Source organism: Amborella trichopoda, chromosome 9 (genome assembly GCF_054954075.1).
Source record: "Amborella trichopoda isolate Santa Cruz 75 chromosome 9, AtrichopodaSantaCruz75HAP2 v2.0, whole genome shotgun sequence".
Taxonomy (NCBI): domain Eukaryota; kingdom Viridiplantae; phylum Streptophyta; class Magnoliopsida; order Amborellales; family Amborellaceae; genus Amborella; species Amborella trichopoda.
In genome coordinates this window covers 1367357-1383835 of record NC_142344.1, presented here as the reverse complement: position 1 = coordinate 1383835, position 16479 = coordinate 1367357, and the positions used below count along the sequence as shown (strand labels likewise).

At 35.9% G+C, this 16479-nt stretch overlaps 2 protein-coding genes across 3 annotated transcripts; one reads left to right on the top strand and one right to left on the bottom strand.

Moving 5' to 3' along the window:
* Positions 1-967: 967 nt before the first annotated feature.
* LOC105420934 (pentatricopeptide repeat-containing protein At5g66520) lies at positions 968-3545 on the bottom strand. 2 transcript variants are annotated; one of them, XM_011626483.3, is made up of 2 exons: positions 2755-3545; positions 968-2585 (listed from the first exon to the last, which is right to left on the bottom strand). In XM_011626483.3, the coding sequence occupies exons 1-2, from the start codon at positions 3280-3282 to the stop codon at positions 1077-1079; spliced, it is 2037 nt and encodes a 678-aa protein (XP_011624785.2). In that variant the 5' UTR covers positions 3283-3545; the 3' UTR covers positions 968-1076. The 2 variants fall into 2 exon arrangements, with proteins under 2 accessions (XP_011624785.2, XP_088703020.1); XM_088846894.1 differs by having other exon boundaries at positions 968-2593; positions 2755-3544.
* LOC105420933 (pentatricopeptide repeat-containing protein At5g66520-like) lies at positions 3528-6364 on the top strand. The gene is made up of 2 exons (XM_088846895.1): positions 3528-4119; positions 4246-6364. The coding sequence occupies exons 1-2, from the start codon at positions 3623-3625 to the stop codon at positions 5702-5704; spliced, it is 1956 nt and encodes a 651-aa protein (XP_088703021.1). The 5' UTR covers positions 3528-3622; the 3' UTR covers positions 5705-6364.
* Positions 6365-16479: the final 10115 nt, after the last annotated feature.

The following is a 16479-nucleotide window of genomic DNA, read 5'->3' as shown; positions in this document are numbered from 1 at the left end:
TTCTCATCCATCATGTATCTCTATAATATCCTCGTCTCAAAGTGTCTAAGCAAAGGATACATCTTTGTAAGTGTCTGGTCAATATGATTCTAATAGAATTTTCTATTGTCTATATTTTTAAAAAAATTTATTATCATCATAATCATCAAGTTTTTTTTTAATTATTTTAGATCGACTACATGAATCTTGATCTATCATTCTACTATTTAAAAATTCAATAAACTTATTTATCATAAAAAAAGATTGGATTAGGAGGTAGATTAACCTGAAGGGTCAGTACCTGAAAGTCTGTATATATGGTCACACTCCTTGATTGACACAGGTCCCTAAAGCTTAAACTATGTTGAATAAAATATAAAATAGATACAATTACATATTGTGTTACTTTCATTCATGTATAAATATGCTCACTTCCAGTAAATCTTAAACGTTATAGTTCTCTTACTTTGGTCATTTTTACTTGGCAATTTCTGCTGGCTGCCGAAGATATTGACCCTATCTTATTTATAAGATGAACAGGAGTGTCTGTAGTTCTTGTGCAAAACAACACAACAAGGACACATCATTGTGTCTGATACTCCAGAGTTTAGAAACCTCAATGCTTTTTTCTGCACAGTTCTTCTGGACATTTCACTTTTAATGGTGTTTAATGTCATAAAAGTCCCCAATCCCCCTCCTTTAGTGACACACAATTATATTATATCTGAAAAAGCCAATTTTGAAGTTGGTCTTTTTAACACTCATATTTGTGTCAGACACTGGTATCTGTGCCAGTTAATAGAGCCTATGAAAGATAACACTGCAAAAATAATAAATGTTATGACCTTATAACTAAGCTTGAGTCAGAGGCTAACTGCAAACTATACCAAACCTCCTCTCCCATAATCTTTCTATATTTCACCTTAACACAAAGTAATAAAATCATTTGCAATAGAGGTATGAGAGTTTAACATCAAAGAAATGAAAAGACCAAAACAAAAACCCTTATATCCCTTATTACTTTGGTAAATATAATCAGAATAGTTTACATGATGACGGAAAAATTTTTCTCACAAAACTTGGTGAATCACCAATAATCACCAATAATCCATACAAGAACACACTCCATCTTTAAAATGGTGGAACCTATTCCTGTCTCTCACTACAATTTCTCTCTTATAAACCCTAGAGATCATTTTAGTAACACTATGACAATCCCCACAAACCCTAAGGTTCTTCACAATTCTAATAACTTCATCAGAACCCAAGTGCAAGAACCCAAAAGCAATGGCCAACTTCTCACTGTGCACTGATAATGCATGCTCCTTCTCCTCTTCACCTATATCAAACAATACTTGCTTAGTATCAGGCTCATAACCACCTTCAGTCCTTAGTCTTTTAGTAATCTCATTTAACATGGCATAGATAGCTTCACTCTCATGGTGCATTCTATCTGAGGCTAAGAATTGGTGAACAATCCCCTTAATCTCTATCATGCTCCAACCTGGTGATTTTGCGACTCCTCTCGCCTTCATCATATTTCTCACTCTTTTCGCATCCTCCCAGCGATTCGCAGCTGCATAAATATTCGATAAAAGTACATATCGACCGCTGTGGTGAGGTTCGAGCTCGATTAGTCGGCGACCAACCCATTCACCAAGCTCTACATCGCCATGAATTCGGCATCCTCCTAAAAGTGCACCCCATGCACTCGCATTAGGCTCCATGGGCATGCTGCTTATGAGCTCGATTGCCTCATCGAGCAAGCCGGCTCGACCCAAGAGGTCAATGACACACCCATAGTGCTCGACCTTGGGCTCGATGCCGTAGTCATCGCACATGGATTTGAGGATACGGCATCCATCATCCACCCACCCAGCATGGCTACATGCACTTAACATGCCCACAAATGTGAGATCATCAGGCTTAAATCCCATGTCGTGCATCTGTACAAAGAGGTGCATGGCCTTCTCAGCATAGCCATTCATGGCGAAACCAGCTATCATGGTGTTCCATGCCAAGACATCCTTCTCTTTGAGAATTTCGAAAACCTTAACCGCGCTGCCAAGGTTTCCACATTTCACATACATGTCTAACAGAGCAGTTCCCAATATGGCATTGAGCCGTACTTTTTCGCGATCAATATAATTGTGAACCCACTTGCCCTGATCGAGTGCACCCAAATGAGCACAAGCAGATAATACACTCACTACTGTCGCTTCAGTCGGCCGAATGTCATGTGAAAGCATTTGTTTGAAGAGATTCAGCGCTTCGTTGGATCGGCTGCTTTGTGCATAACACGCGAGCATAGAGTTCCATGAAATCACATCTCTCTTTGGCATTTGATCAAAGAACTTTCGAGCATTTTCAACATCACCGCACTTTGTGTAACCAGCTATCATGGCATTCCAAGAGACTGTATTCTTTTTTGGATTTTTATCGAACAGAATTAGTGCCTCTTCAATTAGGCCAAAATTCGCATAACCATTCATCATGGTGTTCCATGAAACCACATCTTTCTGTTGCATTCTATCGAATATGGAACGAGCACTCTGTAAATCTCTTGATTTCACGTACCCATCGATCATTGCGTTCCATGAGACCACCTTGAAAGCTAAGATTTTTCAAGTGAGTTATTTGTGATGAGAGAGAGAGAGAGAGAGAGAGAGAGAGAGAAAGAGAGAGATACAGTCTGTAAATGCAATCACTTAGGCACAGAAAGGCAATCTGTAAATGAAGTCAAAAGACTGTAAAATCCTAAAAAATTTCCCATACCTCTTCTTCAGAAGCCTCGGCAAAGAGCTTGATCGCTGCGTCGATTTTGCCTCCACTTGCATACATATGAATAAGAGAGCTGAGAACATAGGCATCCAACTCAAGCCCAAGTTTGATTACATGGTTATGGAGTAGAAGCCCTGTTTCCACGGCTGCAGCTTCAGTGCAAGCTTTGATCACAAACGGGAAGGTGAAATTGTTCGGTTGGGTGTTTTTGCAGAGTAATTGGGAGTAAAATACAATGGCTTCTTTTGGGTTTGAGCTCATTGATAAGCCCCTGATCATGGAGTTCCATGTAAATATACTGGGTTCTTGAATTTGAGCAAAGATTAGCTTTGCATGATCAATTGAAGCATAGGGTGATACAGCACAGAAGGCAATGAGGCGACTTCCTGTGAAGTTAGAGCGAGAAAGTCCTTGTATTATGATGTGGGCGTGGATTTGCTTGAGTTGGTTCATGTGGGTGCATGAGTCTAGTAGTGAGAGAATTGGAGGGAGCTTTCTTGCTATGAGAGGACCAGTAGTCATGGAGAGTTGAATTGAGTTTGGTGTAGAGAGAGAGGGGAAGTTCAAATGGAAATGGGCTTGGGTGTAGAGAGAGAGAGAGAGAGAGAGAGAGGGAAGGTTCGAATGGCAATGGCTTTGGAGTAGATCGAGAGAGGAGAGGTTCAAATGGAAATGGAGGGAAGAGGTTCAAATGGAAACGTTTTTGAAGTGAAGGTCTTGTCATGAAGACGGGGCCACATTCAAAAAAAAAGAAAGAGGGAATCTCTCTCTCTCTTTCTAAAATGGGGATATCACTCTCTCTCTCTCTCTAAAATGGGGATATCACTCTCTCTCTCTCTCTCTCTCTGTTAGAATTGATGAAATGACTTCGTTTGAGGCTTTGAGCTCTCTCTTAGACGAAGGTGGTTGCTTGATTGAGAGGATATTTACTCTCACACACAGTGGATCAGATTTGAGCTCTCTCTCTCTCTCTCCACGCACGCCATCCCGCAAAATGGCTTCTTCTCTCTCTACCATGCTTGCTCATCTCCATCACCCAAGCCTTGTCCAAGCCTTAGGCTCCTTCACCACCATGCTCGAGCTCCGGCAACTCCATGCCCATATCACCACAGCGGGCTTATCCTTCGACCCCTTCACGATTAGTAGGCTATTGGCCCTCTTTGCGATCTCCAATCATGGCGACATCGATCATGCCCAAGCCATTTTCGCCCATTTCAAAAACCCTACTCCATTTATGTATAACACCATCATTAGAGGCTTTTCTCAGAGCTCTGAACCAGTAAAAGCTATTCAAACCTTCAACCAAATGCTCAGTAGTGGCATTTATCCTGATAATTTCACCTACCCATTTGTGATCAGGTCTTGTGCAAACCTATCTCACCTTCAATTGGGGTTTGAGCTTCATGCCCATATTGTAAAAACAGGGCTTGATTCTGATATATTTGTGCAAAATAATCTTATAAATATGTATTGCTGTTGTGACAGAACTGATGTAGCACGCCGAGTGTTTGATGAGATCACTACCTTAGATGTTGTGTCGTGGACGACCATGATTACTGGTTATGGAAATTCCGGCGAAATTGACGCTGCGAAATTCCTTTTGGATCAAATGCCATTGAGAAACACAGTCACATACAATGCCATGATCACTGGATATTCGAGATCAGGTCATTTCGACGAAGCTAGAAAAGTGTTTGATGAGATGCCTAATAGGAATGTAGAATCATGGAGCACCATGATCTCTGGTTATGTTCATGGTGGTCTCTTCCGAGAAGCTCTCGAGCTGTTCAGAAAGATGTTGGATCATGGATTTGCTCCGTCTGAGAGTGCTACTGTTAGTGCACTATCGGCTTGTGTTCAGATGAGAGCATTGGACAGTGGCAAATGGGTGCATGCATGCATAAAAGAGCATAAGCTAAAGCTCAATGTCATCATTGGAACTGCACTAGTAGACATGTATGGCAAATGTGGTAGCATTGAAAATGCACTTTCAGTCTTTGAAGTAATGCCCATGAGAAATGTGATATCATGGAATTCTATGATCACTAGTCTAGCCCTGCATGGCCATGGCATGCACGCGTTGAGCCTCTTTGAGAGGATGGGGGCCATGGGTGTGAAGCCTAATGCCATAACCTTTGTTGGGGTTTTGAGTGCTTGTAGCCATTCGGGCTTAGTCAAAAAGGGTTGGTTTCACTTCAATTCGATTTCGAAGGTCTATGGTATCATGCCCACTGTGGAGCACTATGGGTGCATGGTCGACCTGCTTGGTCGGGCCGGTTTATTGAAAGAAGCCCTTAGATTCATAGATTGCATGCCTATCAAACCACACCCAGGTCTGTGGGGCGCCTTAGTTGGTGCCTGTAAAATTCATGGTGATTTCAAGTTAGGAGAAGAGGTGGGTAAGCGCTTAATCGAGCTAGAACCTCACCATAGTGGGAGATACGTGATCTTATCGAACATATATGCATCAGCTCGGAAATGGGATGATGTTACGAGCTTGAGGAACTTGATGAGAGAGAGAGGAGTGCTCAAAACACCAGGGTGGAGCTCGGTTGAAGCCAATGGTGAGGTGCACCATTTTCTTGTTGGTGATCGAAATCACCCTCAAGCCAAAGAGATACACATGGCTTTGGAAGAGATTGTGCGGAAGATAAGGGTGGCAGGATATCAGCCAGAGACCAAAGAAGTTCTTTTTGATCTCGAAGGGGAGGAAAGCGAAAATGTTTTGAATTATCATAGTGAGAAGATTGCTATTGCTTTTGGGTTCATTAGCCTGCCTCCTCATGATCCTATACATGTGGTAAAGAACCTTAGAATTTGTGGGGACTGCCACTCTGCTACAAAGTTCATATCAAAGGTTTTCGATCGTGAAATTATAGTGAGAGATCGGTGCCGTTTTCACCATTTCACGAATGGTACATGCTCTTGCTCCGATTATTGGTAACCGCTCATCATCATCATCCAAGCTTTATCTCAATTATTTAGGGTCTGCCGTATGAATTATGTTCCTCCATTCTTCTCAAGATGTGACAAAATTTTACGTTGGTTGTCTATTTAACGCAATCTATATCCTTTTCCTAGGCTTGAGACAGGTTAGGGAAAAGGTTAAGATCCTCACCCTTATTAGACCAATTATTGGTAACCATTGATTAAAAAGTCAATGCCTCGTGTTCGGACTCATGTGAGCTACTTGGAAGTGTGAGGCCCAGATGAAAAAAGTTTATTCTCATGTGTATCTCATTGACTCAGCCAAGTCGGTTGCTGACTCGGGTTCAAGAACCCAATGAATCTAAGCCCAAGTGTGGGCTAATCATTGCTGGCAATCGCTTAGTGGTGCATTGAATCTTTTAATTGGGGCAAAATGGCAGCTTAGTTGGGCCATATGTTGATCAAGAGGCAAGACCCTATCTATCTAAATCAAAGCATGAGAAAAGGATCATTCCTTTGAGAAAGCAGTAGGGCTGGTTTAATCAGTATAAACTCTACAGAGGGTATATTAGGTTGTGATACTATTACACTAAATCCTGTTACATCAATGTAAAAATAAAAAAGAAAAGAAAAGGTGAATAGCAAAAGGCAAGAATTGTTTGACAGTTTAGAGAAACCTTATGAGCGCTTAACTCTACAAATGAAACTCTTTGGCACTGGAAATGGAAGAAATTAGTACTTCATTCTTGAGAATGTTTGGCATATTCTTACAGAAGACTTTACACAATCACTTGGGAAAAAAATTTACTCGGAAGGTTTTTCCATATGAAATTTTTAGATTCACTTTAAAGTGATGATATGTGCATTTTTAGAAAGTGAAAACCAGATTATAAGTTCCTCTACACTTAAATCTGACTGTCCATAAATTGGAAATTTGATGGTCGATGTTCAATCTTGAGACATTATTTTCAGGCACATGTCTATGGATCCCAAAATTGGGGTCCTCGGAAAATATTCGTAGATAGGATTTTGCCCAACTGAGTGAACGAACGATATGCTCCTGCGAGCATACAACATTTTGGCTTGATTTCCTTTGATTGGGTGTATTAGTTTCATGAAAGAGTTGGGTGGAGATCAGCCCTGTCCAATGGCTGGTAAGACCATTCATACCATATTACATCACATCATTTGAGAACTAGGATGGTTGGGAACAAAAGTACCCTTTATAACTTCTCAGGGAAAAGTTTATGTAGAGCTGAGGCTTTAAACAATCAAATACGAGCCTACCTCAAAATGTTCACTAGAAGAGGTTGTTTTGATGCCCAAATATCCTCAAATTGATCATCTCGACATCAAGATGCATGGACACAAGAGAAAAATGGATCTCAACTTTTGGAAATAGTGTATTTTGTAACACATTTTTGGACCATCAATTTTCAAGATTTTCAAGATTTTCAAGTTCTCATAGATCTATCGATCTACACTATTTTTGAAGTTTTAAATTGTATAACTAACGATGAAAATATATTTTAAGGCTATCACAGAGATTTCTAATATTCAAACCACATTTCTCGAAATTATTTGAGCGTAGGCTCTAATTTAATGGTTCAGATCCTAGGCTCTATATAAACCGCAACTTTTATCTTATATTTCCAAAATTCATGCATTTAATTTGATTTTAAATTTAAATATCCTGAAAATTTTTATGAATTAAAATAATGAGAATTTGAGATTTTAGGGATCCCCCATCCAAATAGAAAATCCCAACTCTAATAAGGTGTTGATCTATGAAAATAAAATTGTAGCATGATCTATGTGATCACAGTGAAATTGACCAATGGGCTCAATAGTTGGATGGTGATATACAGAAAGTAACCATGTACCTTTGGCACAAGGAGGTCGCATTCACTTTTGTTTGTCATATTTCAAATTAAATAACTTTGTGACACAGCAAAGCTATCAGATTTCACATCAGATGGTTGTAAGTAATTATGATCACCGTGTATCAAAGGTAAATGCTCTCATTGTCTACAATCTCAATGGTAAAACTAATACTCCTTAAACTGAAAGTTCAAAAAGTATCTCTCAAACTCTATGATACAATTGAAGCCAGCTAATTTGACATCTAATGGCTAGGCATAATTGTGACGTGATTTTAGCAAAAATAATTGTTCACGCATTATACGATCCTTATTATGACCGTATAAATCATGTTATTAGAGTTGTTATATTGGTTAGGTCTACTCGGAGCGGTCCAGCCTTGAACCCATCAAATTTGACAAGGAACAAGCCGTCGGGGCACATGCCCAAATCGGCTCAACCCCTGCTAGTTCGGGTGCGGGTCGTTCCCGACCCGGCCCATTTGCCACCCTAATTATTATACAAATGGTGCCTTGCCTACGTCCATTGGCATTTTCAATGTCCTGAGGTCACTTCTTTCTGTTTTTTATAGATGTGTTGATGCTATGGGTATATCCAATTAGCATCACCAAGTGAGATCACGTGTTGTTCTATATCCCTTCATACTCGTGACCAAACAAGTGTTCGTAAAATCGAATCGGAACAGTTAAACGTACATAAGCTCGAAAGCGGTTTAACTAGTCTAATCGGTAAATCAACAAATTCAACCGTTCTAATGGGACAAGTCCCGCATAGTAAAAAAAAGTGTTTAAAAAAAAAAAAGAAGTAAAAAACAAAACTACTAAAATATAAAAAAATATATAAAAAATGATTTAAAACAAAACACATTCAAATGAAGTTCAAAATCAATAAAAAAAAATAGATTTTAACGAATCGATTTGTACCTAGGGGTATTTTTAAAATTTTATGGAAAGATAGAAAAATATGAAAGTAAGTATTAATAATCAAAACAATGTATTACAAACCAATTCCTTATTTTTGAGAATTTATATACATTTTTATGATTTTTTTAAAATACCGATCGATCACCAAAACCGCCCTAAACCGAAACTGGCTAGTGGCCGATTCCAATCTAACCGAGCGGTTAGCAGTTAGATTGCCCAATTTTTCCAACATTGATCCAAACTGTGTATGGATTATATATATATATATATATATATATATATATATATATATATATATATATATATATATAGTGTAAATAAACTATATGGGAGAGAATAAATAAATTATATTATGGTACCGTACCATTTATATTTGGTATAAGGAAATCACAATTACTTATAACCATTCGATATGAAATCTCATAGTTTGAGTGTCTCATAAAGTTTGAAATTTTTTTTTTTAATCTTTGTGTTTGTTCAATGGAATAAATTGAGCCACTGAGTTTCACATCCAATAGTCAAATTAATTATGACCACTTTGTATCAACGGTAAGTGATCTAATTGTACACGTTTTCCACTATTTTATAAGAAAGAGATTCTAAATAAATTATTTGAGAGAGGGAGTTAATAAACTATACTATGCTAAACATCATAGGAGAGAGAGACTAAATAAGTTATATGAGAGAGAGTCTAAATAAATTATGCGTGAGAGAGAGAGAGAGTAAATAAATTGTAACATGCTCCTGTGGTTGGAAACATCGAGACATGTAAATATTGAATAATTTAAGTTCAATTATTTTCTATTTTAATTCCCATTTGTTATCTTTATTCCTATGTTGTTATGATCCCTTGCTATTTTATATGTCACAACTATATCGTTCAAGATTATGTAATAGAATAAAAATGTGGGTTGGATACAATGTACATAGTATGAACTCTAGGAGCTATAAGGCCCCAAGGCATAATCAAATATCAATAGATGTCACATGAATAATAGTTTGTGTGTTTGTGTCCGAGAGAGAGAGAGTTATTGGGCTGCTAAGTCTCACCAATTTTAAGTTCAATCTAAATAAGTCGATATTTGGGGTTAATGGTTGTTAATAATTGTACCAACTTTGTATCAAGGATAAATAGTCTCAGTATATACAATATATTTTTCATTTCCTTGTATGAGCACATAATCTTTTCACTATTTAAAAATCGAAAAAAAAAAACAAAAATACCAAAGTATTTTTGACAAATAACTTTATGGAGTAAAGTGACCCGGTATCGAAAAGACTGTTGGAGATATAGTGAAGAGGCATCTCAACCTGATAGGGGTGGTAATGGGCCGGGGTAGCCCGGCCCGGCATGGTTAGCCTGGCCCTAAAACATGGGGGCCTGAGGCTACAAAATGTGGCACAAGTGCCGGGCCTATACATATAAGAGAAACATTTATATGTATATGCACAAATGTAATTTATAATTGTGTAAAAACCTATAGTTTAATCAAGATCAAATGACTAAGAGTAAATCCAAAATAATGTCACATATTGATATCAAATGTCATTTTAACATCAAACAAAATATATAAACTAACTCACATATTTATAAGAGGAAAGGGGCATGAACTTATGGAAAAATTGTCTCGTGCCTGCTGGACCGCATGACTACATATGCGGTCCAAAAAGTGTAAAGCATCCATCTTAAATATGGATGCAAGTTGGTGTTCTATCTAAAAACAATATAAACTAGCGGTCCAAATGTTTTCTTACTAAAATTATTATTTCTAGTTTTTAAAATTTACTTCCTTTTCGTATTCATGATCTCCATGTTAGATATTACATGTCCTTAAAAATCAAATCCAAAAATCCATCTCAAAAATAGATTTATTAATAGGCCCGTATTTCTACATATGCGGGCTTCGCTGCAAAGAAACTGGGTCCTAAACCATGTTAGGTATTGACTTGGACACCTTGGCCAGGTTTTTTCATGTGCCCATGCTCCAAAGGATGGTAGCCCGATGGTGGAGCATGGTACCCCAATAGTCCCGTATCTCTCTCTCATCTTCTTCTAAGATAGAAAAACAAAAAGAGAAAAACCAAAAAAAATATCACTCGAGCAAATAGGGATAAGAACCTATAAGCCATTCCATTTATGCTACAGTATGCATTAGTTGGCTAAACGCATGTTGAATTTCACTTAATGCATATGATTTAAAATAAATAATTTTCATAACTCAATTGACTTTGTTACTGTCTAAATCCACTGTTCATCAAATGGACAGCCTTCTTTTCTTGAAAATGGTGGGCTCACTATTTTATTATTGTGCAATTCTTTTTATCTTCTTATGAGAGGAGCATGTGTGTAAAATTTGGGGTGAAACAATTGATCTGGCTCCACAACTAATAGTGCATTACACACCCAAGAGCTCATGTAGTCTTTTTCTAAACAATTGTCTATAACTCAATGTCTTTGCTCGATATAGTGATTCCAAGGATTGGTCAGATCCAGCAAAACCTTTCTGGATGGGCGAATTACCGATTCGGATCAGCAATATGGCCAAGTGAATCGGCCAATAAAAAATAAAAAGTTGAAAATAAAAAATAAAACTAATAAAAAAGTGGAACGGGTCACCTAGGTCCCTTACGGCCAGTTCTTTTTGGAACCATATGTTTCCTGATATATTTAAAAAATTGAGCCAATCCCACGATTTCCAATCCAGATAGATCAATTCTGATCCGGATCAATGTTTTTAAAAACATTGTTTTAAACTTTCTATTTTTCGACTCTTTTAAAATATGATACTTTTAAGTTTCAAACTTTATTTTATTTATATTCTTGAGCTTGGTGATCGAGATTATCACAATGAAAAATTTGTTCTAAATTCCATCTGGATATTCAGAAGGGGACACGTATAGATTCGTCAAGAGTTCAAAAGTATTTCCTTTAAGCAACAAAATATATCAAGTTAAGTTTTGAAAACTTGGATCGGTGAGGCGGATCATTCACCCAAATATTTGTGTCAGATCATTGGATTAGTGATTCGAATTGAGTTTGGGTCGGTCCACATGAGTGATCCAAAAAATATTAAAAATTTAATAAAATAAAATAAAAATTAAAATAGGTGTTTGTAGGATGGGGATTTAAAGAAGATTAAAAAAAAAATGTTAGGAAAGCTTAATAAATAAATAAATAACGGTTTTAGGGGGGAATCGGCCCATGACACATAATCATCCTGGATCTTGTTTGGCCCAGATTAATATCCATATTGGATATCGCCGAGTTTTAAAATACTGTATCAAGTGAAAGAATGCATTGATGAAATAAAAAATGCATTTTCCACCATGTTTATAACCTTGCCATTTGCTTTGTTTCATTGACATTTTTTTCCCTAATATATGCATGGAATTTTATACGCCATATATTGTGATTACGATGGATGGTGACTCCTGTTTACAGTCCACAATGCTATGAAAAAGCAAATAATAATCAAAATTAAAGCGTTGATTTTCTTATCATCTTAGATTTTTTATTATTAAAATATTTTTTTATTTGACCTAAGATCGGCTGGCCGAAAAGGACATTTTCCATAAAAATAAAAGCATCTTTCCTTTAAATTTTCAACATTTTATGAAAATAAAAGCCTCTTTCCATTAAATTTGCTTTTTCGCCGGAATTTATGTATTTGGTCCTCCATTAGCTGGCGACAGCAAAACGTCAGAGATTTCGCCACATAATCCAACTTTGTCACGAGAGTTCGGGCTCCAAACCAAATTTCGTCTAAATCCCCGCTACAAATTTTGACAAGTATTTAAAAATGCCCAAATCACCTTTGGAAAATGAAGGAATAGTATACAATGAGAACATGTGTTTTGGTAGAAAGGGCTTATAATTACTTACAATCCCAGGATAGCTGGGTGTGTCACAAAGTTCGAAAGAAATTTTTTTGAATTTTGAGTTAGATTAATGAAATTAATGCAACCTCATAATTTCCAATGATGAAAGTTATTTGTGATCACCTCGTACTAAATATAAAAATCTCATTGTATACTTTTCAAAAAAATGAATAAGCAGTCAGGACACAGTACCTTATGCTATGACCGCCAACAATGCTTTAGTCAGTCTTGTCTAGAGGAAATATATGTATTCTATCAAAAATAATTACGATATAAGCTTTTTTATTGTGATTGGTCTTTTACCTGCATTTATTGAGAAGCTAACATGGTGGCTGATTACTTGTCAAAAAAGCTACAACTTTTTTAGATGCTTTTGTTTGGCAATCTAGAACGCCTAATTTTTTTTCTCTTGCATTACTTCATAATGTGACACAACTTCCCTATTCTAGGGTTATACAATCATGAGCTATATTTTCCTGTTATTATTAATCAAAATCGATTAGGGGCCTTCTCCCCAACTAACTTACCAAAATAATAATAATTAAAATAAATTTTTTACCAATCTAGGTTGTTCAAATCTGCTAATTTTGATCAATCGGTCTAATTAAAAAAAATTGGGCCTTTTTTTGGTCATATTTATATATTTTTAACTCATTCTTATTTTTCTCTATTTTTTGAAAATTTGGTCCAATGATGTTGAGAAGTTGACAGTAATTTTTAACTCAACCAATCCCCTCATCAATCTAGTGTCAGTCCAAAGAATAGTTCATTCAATTTGTTGAAAAAATAATTATTGCCGATCTTTATATGGAAACTTTAGTAAGCTATTAGGAGGAGTTAATATTTTCGCACAACTTAAATGGCGTATACCAATTTATGTGAATGCTCCACGTTTTTTTGGGGATTGTCTACAATTTGACATCTAATGAGTGGGAATAGTTGTGACCTCCATGTACAAAAGATAAATAGTTTCTTACAATTTATTATTTATTACCATATTTTGTTTCGGGCATGATTTTCATGGAGATATGCATCTACTCTTCATGATTCATTTTTAAATGAATTTTAGACCTAATTTTTAAGGTATGTATAATCTCTAATATAGAGAACATGAATGTGTGGTGCAAAAATAAATTTTAAAACAAAAAATGATAAAAATAAAAATTATACCATTGATTTTGGCTTTATTGGAGAGGCTACAACCGACGTCTATCTTCAAGATGGAAATGTAAAGCCGGGGATGCTCGTGCAGTTAGGTATCCCTTGATGCATAAACCACTTTTTCATTTTTCCTTTTATTTCGGGTTTGGAATTCAAAACAATTATGAATGTTTGCATCATTCTACCGGACCCCAGTGGCTCGTCCTAAATGGCGATGAGAGGTCTTTGGTCTGCTTAAGTCGCCTTTTTTCAGTGCTTAAATAGTCAAAGAACCACGTGTATATAAGTGCTTTATTGGTAAATTGGTTGAATCAGAATCGGGCTTTGATCTCTCGAGTCTGTTGTGACTTAATTAGGGTGATTCTCGAGTCGTATTGAGTTATGTTTAACGAAGAAATAAAGAGCTGAAATTGCCTTTTTCTCGTTGGTTAGAATATCAAAATACCACACTTGTGTAAGTACTTAATTGTTAAATTTGTTGATTTGATTTAGTGCTTAAAAAATCAGGATCGGGCTTTAATCTGTCAACTAGATTGTGACTCGCTTTGGGCGATTCCAAGTCGTATTGAGCTATGTTTAACAAAGAAGTACAAAGAAAAGCTAAATTTTGGAGAATCAAGATGCTTTTTAAACTTGAATCTCTTACGCAATTCCAAATTAGATTGGTGATTCCTAAACAATTGCTTTAGTTTAGGAAAAAGTTTATATAAAGTTGCAACCTTAAAATGTAGAATTAAGATGCCTTTAATTGATCATCTCAACATTGATGTTTTGAAGTTGGAAAACCTTTAATTGATCATCTCAACATTGATGTATTTCGATATCGAGATGTATGATTATGAAAGAAAAGAAAGATTTTGAGTCTAAAAAATAGTGCATCTTCCAACACATTATATAGACCGTCCATTTTCAATATTTTAATGTGTTTATAGATCTACTTGATTTGAACCATTTTTCGAGTCTAAAATTTTATAACTAGAGGTAAAAATGGATTCTCCAACTATCATAATAATTTTTTGCATCAAAATTACATCTTACAATAAAAATTAGTGGTGTACTTTACTTTGATTATTTAATGTTGCAACCTTACGCAAACCACACCTTTTTATTTTATTAATGCACTATATTTTACATTTACATTTGGATGCAGTTTTTATAAGGCCCATGCTTTAGAAAAAACAAAGTAAAGCCTCAATTCAACTCCTCATCTGGAAAGCATTTTGGGCATAAAAAATTTCCATGATCGCTCTTAAATCAATTCCCAACACCCTTCAAATCCTCATCTGGAAAGTATTTTGGGCATCGAAAGTTCCCATGGTCGCTCTAAAATCAATTCTCAATACCAACTATGAAATTTGAAGCTCAAAAAATAGTGCTGAACTTGCAGATATGTGAAACTCATTTTTACTGTGAATGGACAGTCTAGATACGATGTCATAATGTATACTATTTTTATGTCTATAAATCCTAATTTTTTCACAACCCTAATAATCAAGGTCGAGATGATTGATTTTTGGGAAATTATTAGAAATACATATTAATTTTCGCCTAATTGAAAAAAAAAAAACCCATCACCTTTTATAAACCTCTTCTACATCTTTTTTCTCAATTTTGACATTTTTTTTACCAAAATAGCCTTTATGGTAATTGTATTACCATAATGACTACCGCATTACAGTACTTTAAGTACTGTAATGATCAGGCTTAGCGTTACGGTACTTTAAGTACCGTAATAACCAGGCTAAGAATTACAGTACTTTAAGTACCATAATGACCAAGTTAAGTATTGCGATACTTTAAAGACCGTAATGCTCAGATGTACCAAATGAAGGAGAAAGAGACTCAGTGAGCATTACAGCCTTTAAAATACCGTAATGTTTAACCAAATGAAAGAGAAAGAGATTCAGTGAGCATTACAGTCTTTAAAGTACCGTAATGTTTAGCCTAATCATTATGGTGTGTAAAGCACTGTAATGCGGTAGTCATTATGGTGTGTAAAGTACTGTAATACGGTAGTCATTACGGTACGTAAAGTACAGTAATGCAGCAGGCATTACGATCATACGACTACCGTAAAAGCTATGTTGGTAAAAAAATGTCAAAATTGAAAAAAAATGGTATGGACGAAGTTTTTTAAAGTTGAGATTTTTTTTTTCAATTAGACGAAAATTAAGATATATTTTTGATAATTTTCCTTGATTTTTTTATGTCTATAATGAATTTTGAGATAAAGCTTTACTTATTTTAACTAGCTACAGCCATTTTCCTTTAAATTTTATAGAAAAGTATTTCATGCGGTTAGGCCGCAGTTCTACAATTTGCAATCTCAAAGTATAAAACATTCATTGTAAAAGACAGATGCAAATAGGTTGCCTATCTAAAAACAATTGAAAGTACCGGTTCAAATGTTTTGTTCATAAAATATATATTTTTTATTTCTTAAAATTTATTTATTTTTAATACTCATGACCTGGATGTTAGATAGTACATGTCTTTAAATATTGGGTCAAAACTCCATCCCAAAAATAGTATTTTTAAGAGTCGAGTACATGTACTTATTTAATGGACTATAGATTTCGTTTTCGAACGGTGGTATTTTCGTACGGCAGTTTTCCATTTCAAGAAGGAAGAAATCTAAGCCGTGTCTCACGCTGTGAGTATCGTGATGTCACTTTACATTTGGCAAATGTGCATTGGCCAACGTGTACTGCTTGGTGGCACAATTTGACTGGCCCTACGTGAGCGCGGGAGATTTAAAGATTGGTTTGACAAAAATATGTCTATTAATCGCCGATATTTACCACCCAACTCCATTACTAAAGCAGTTAAAAAATAATTCAATATATCGGATTTTTCGGCCGAAACTTTATTGCAATTTAAAGGCAAAATGAGGCACCCAAATTCTTTTTTAAAAAAAAAAAAAAAAAATTAAATGGAGACACCCAAC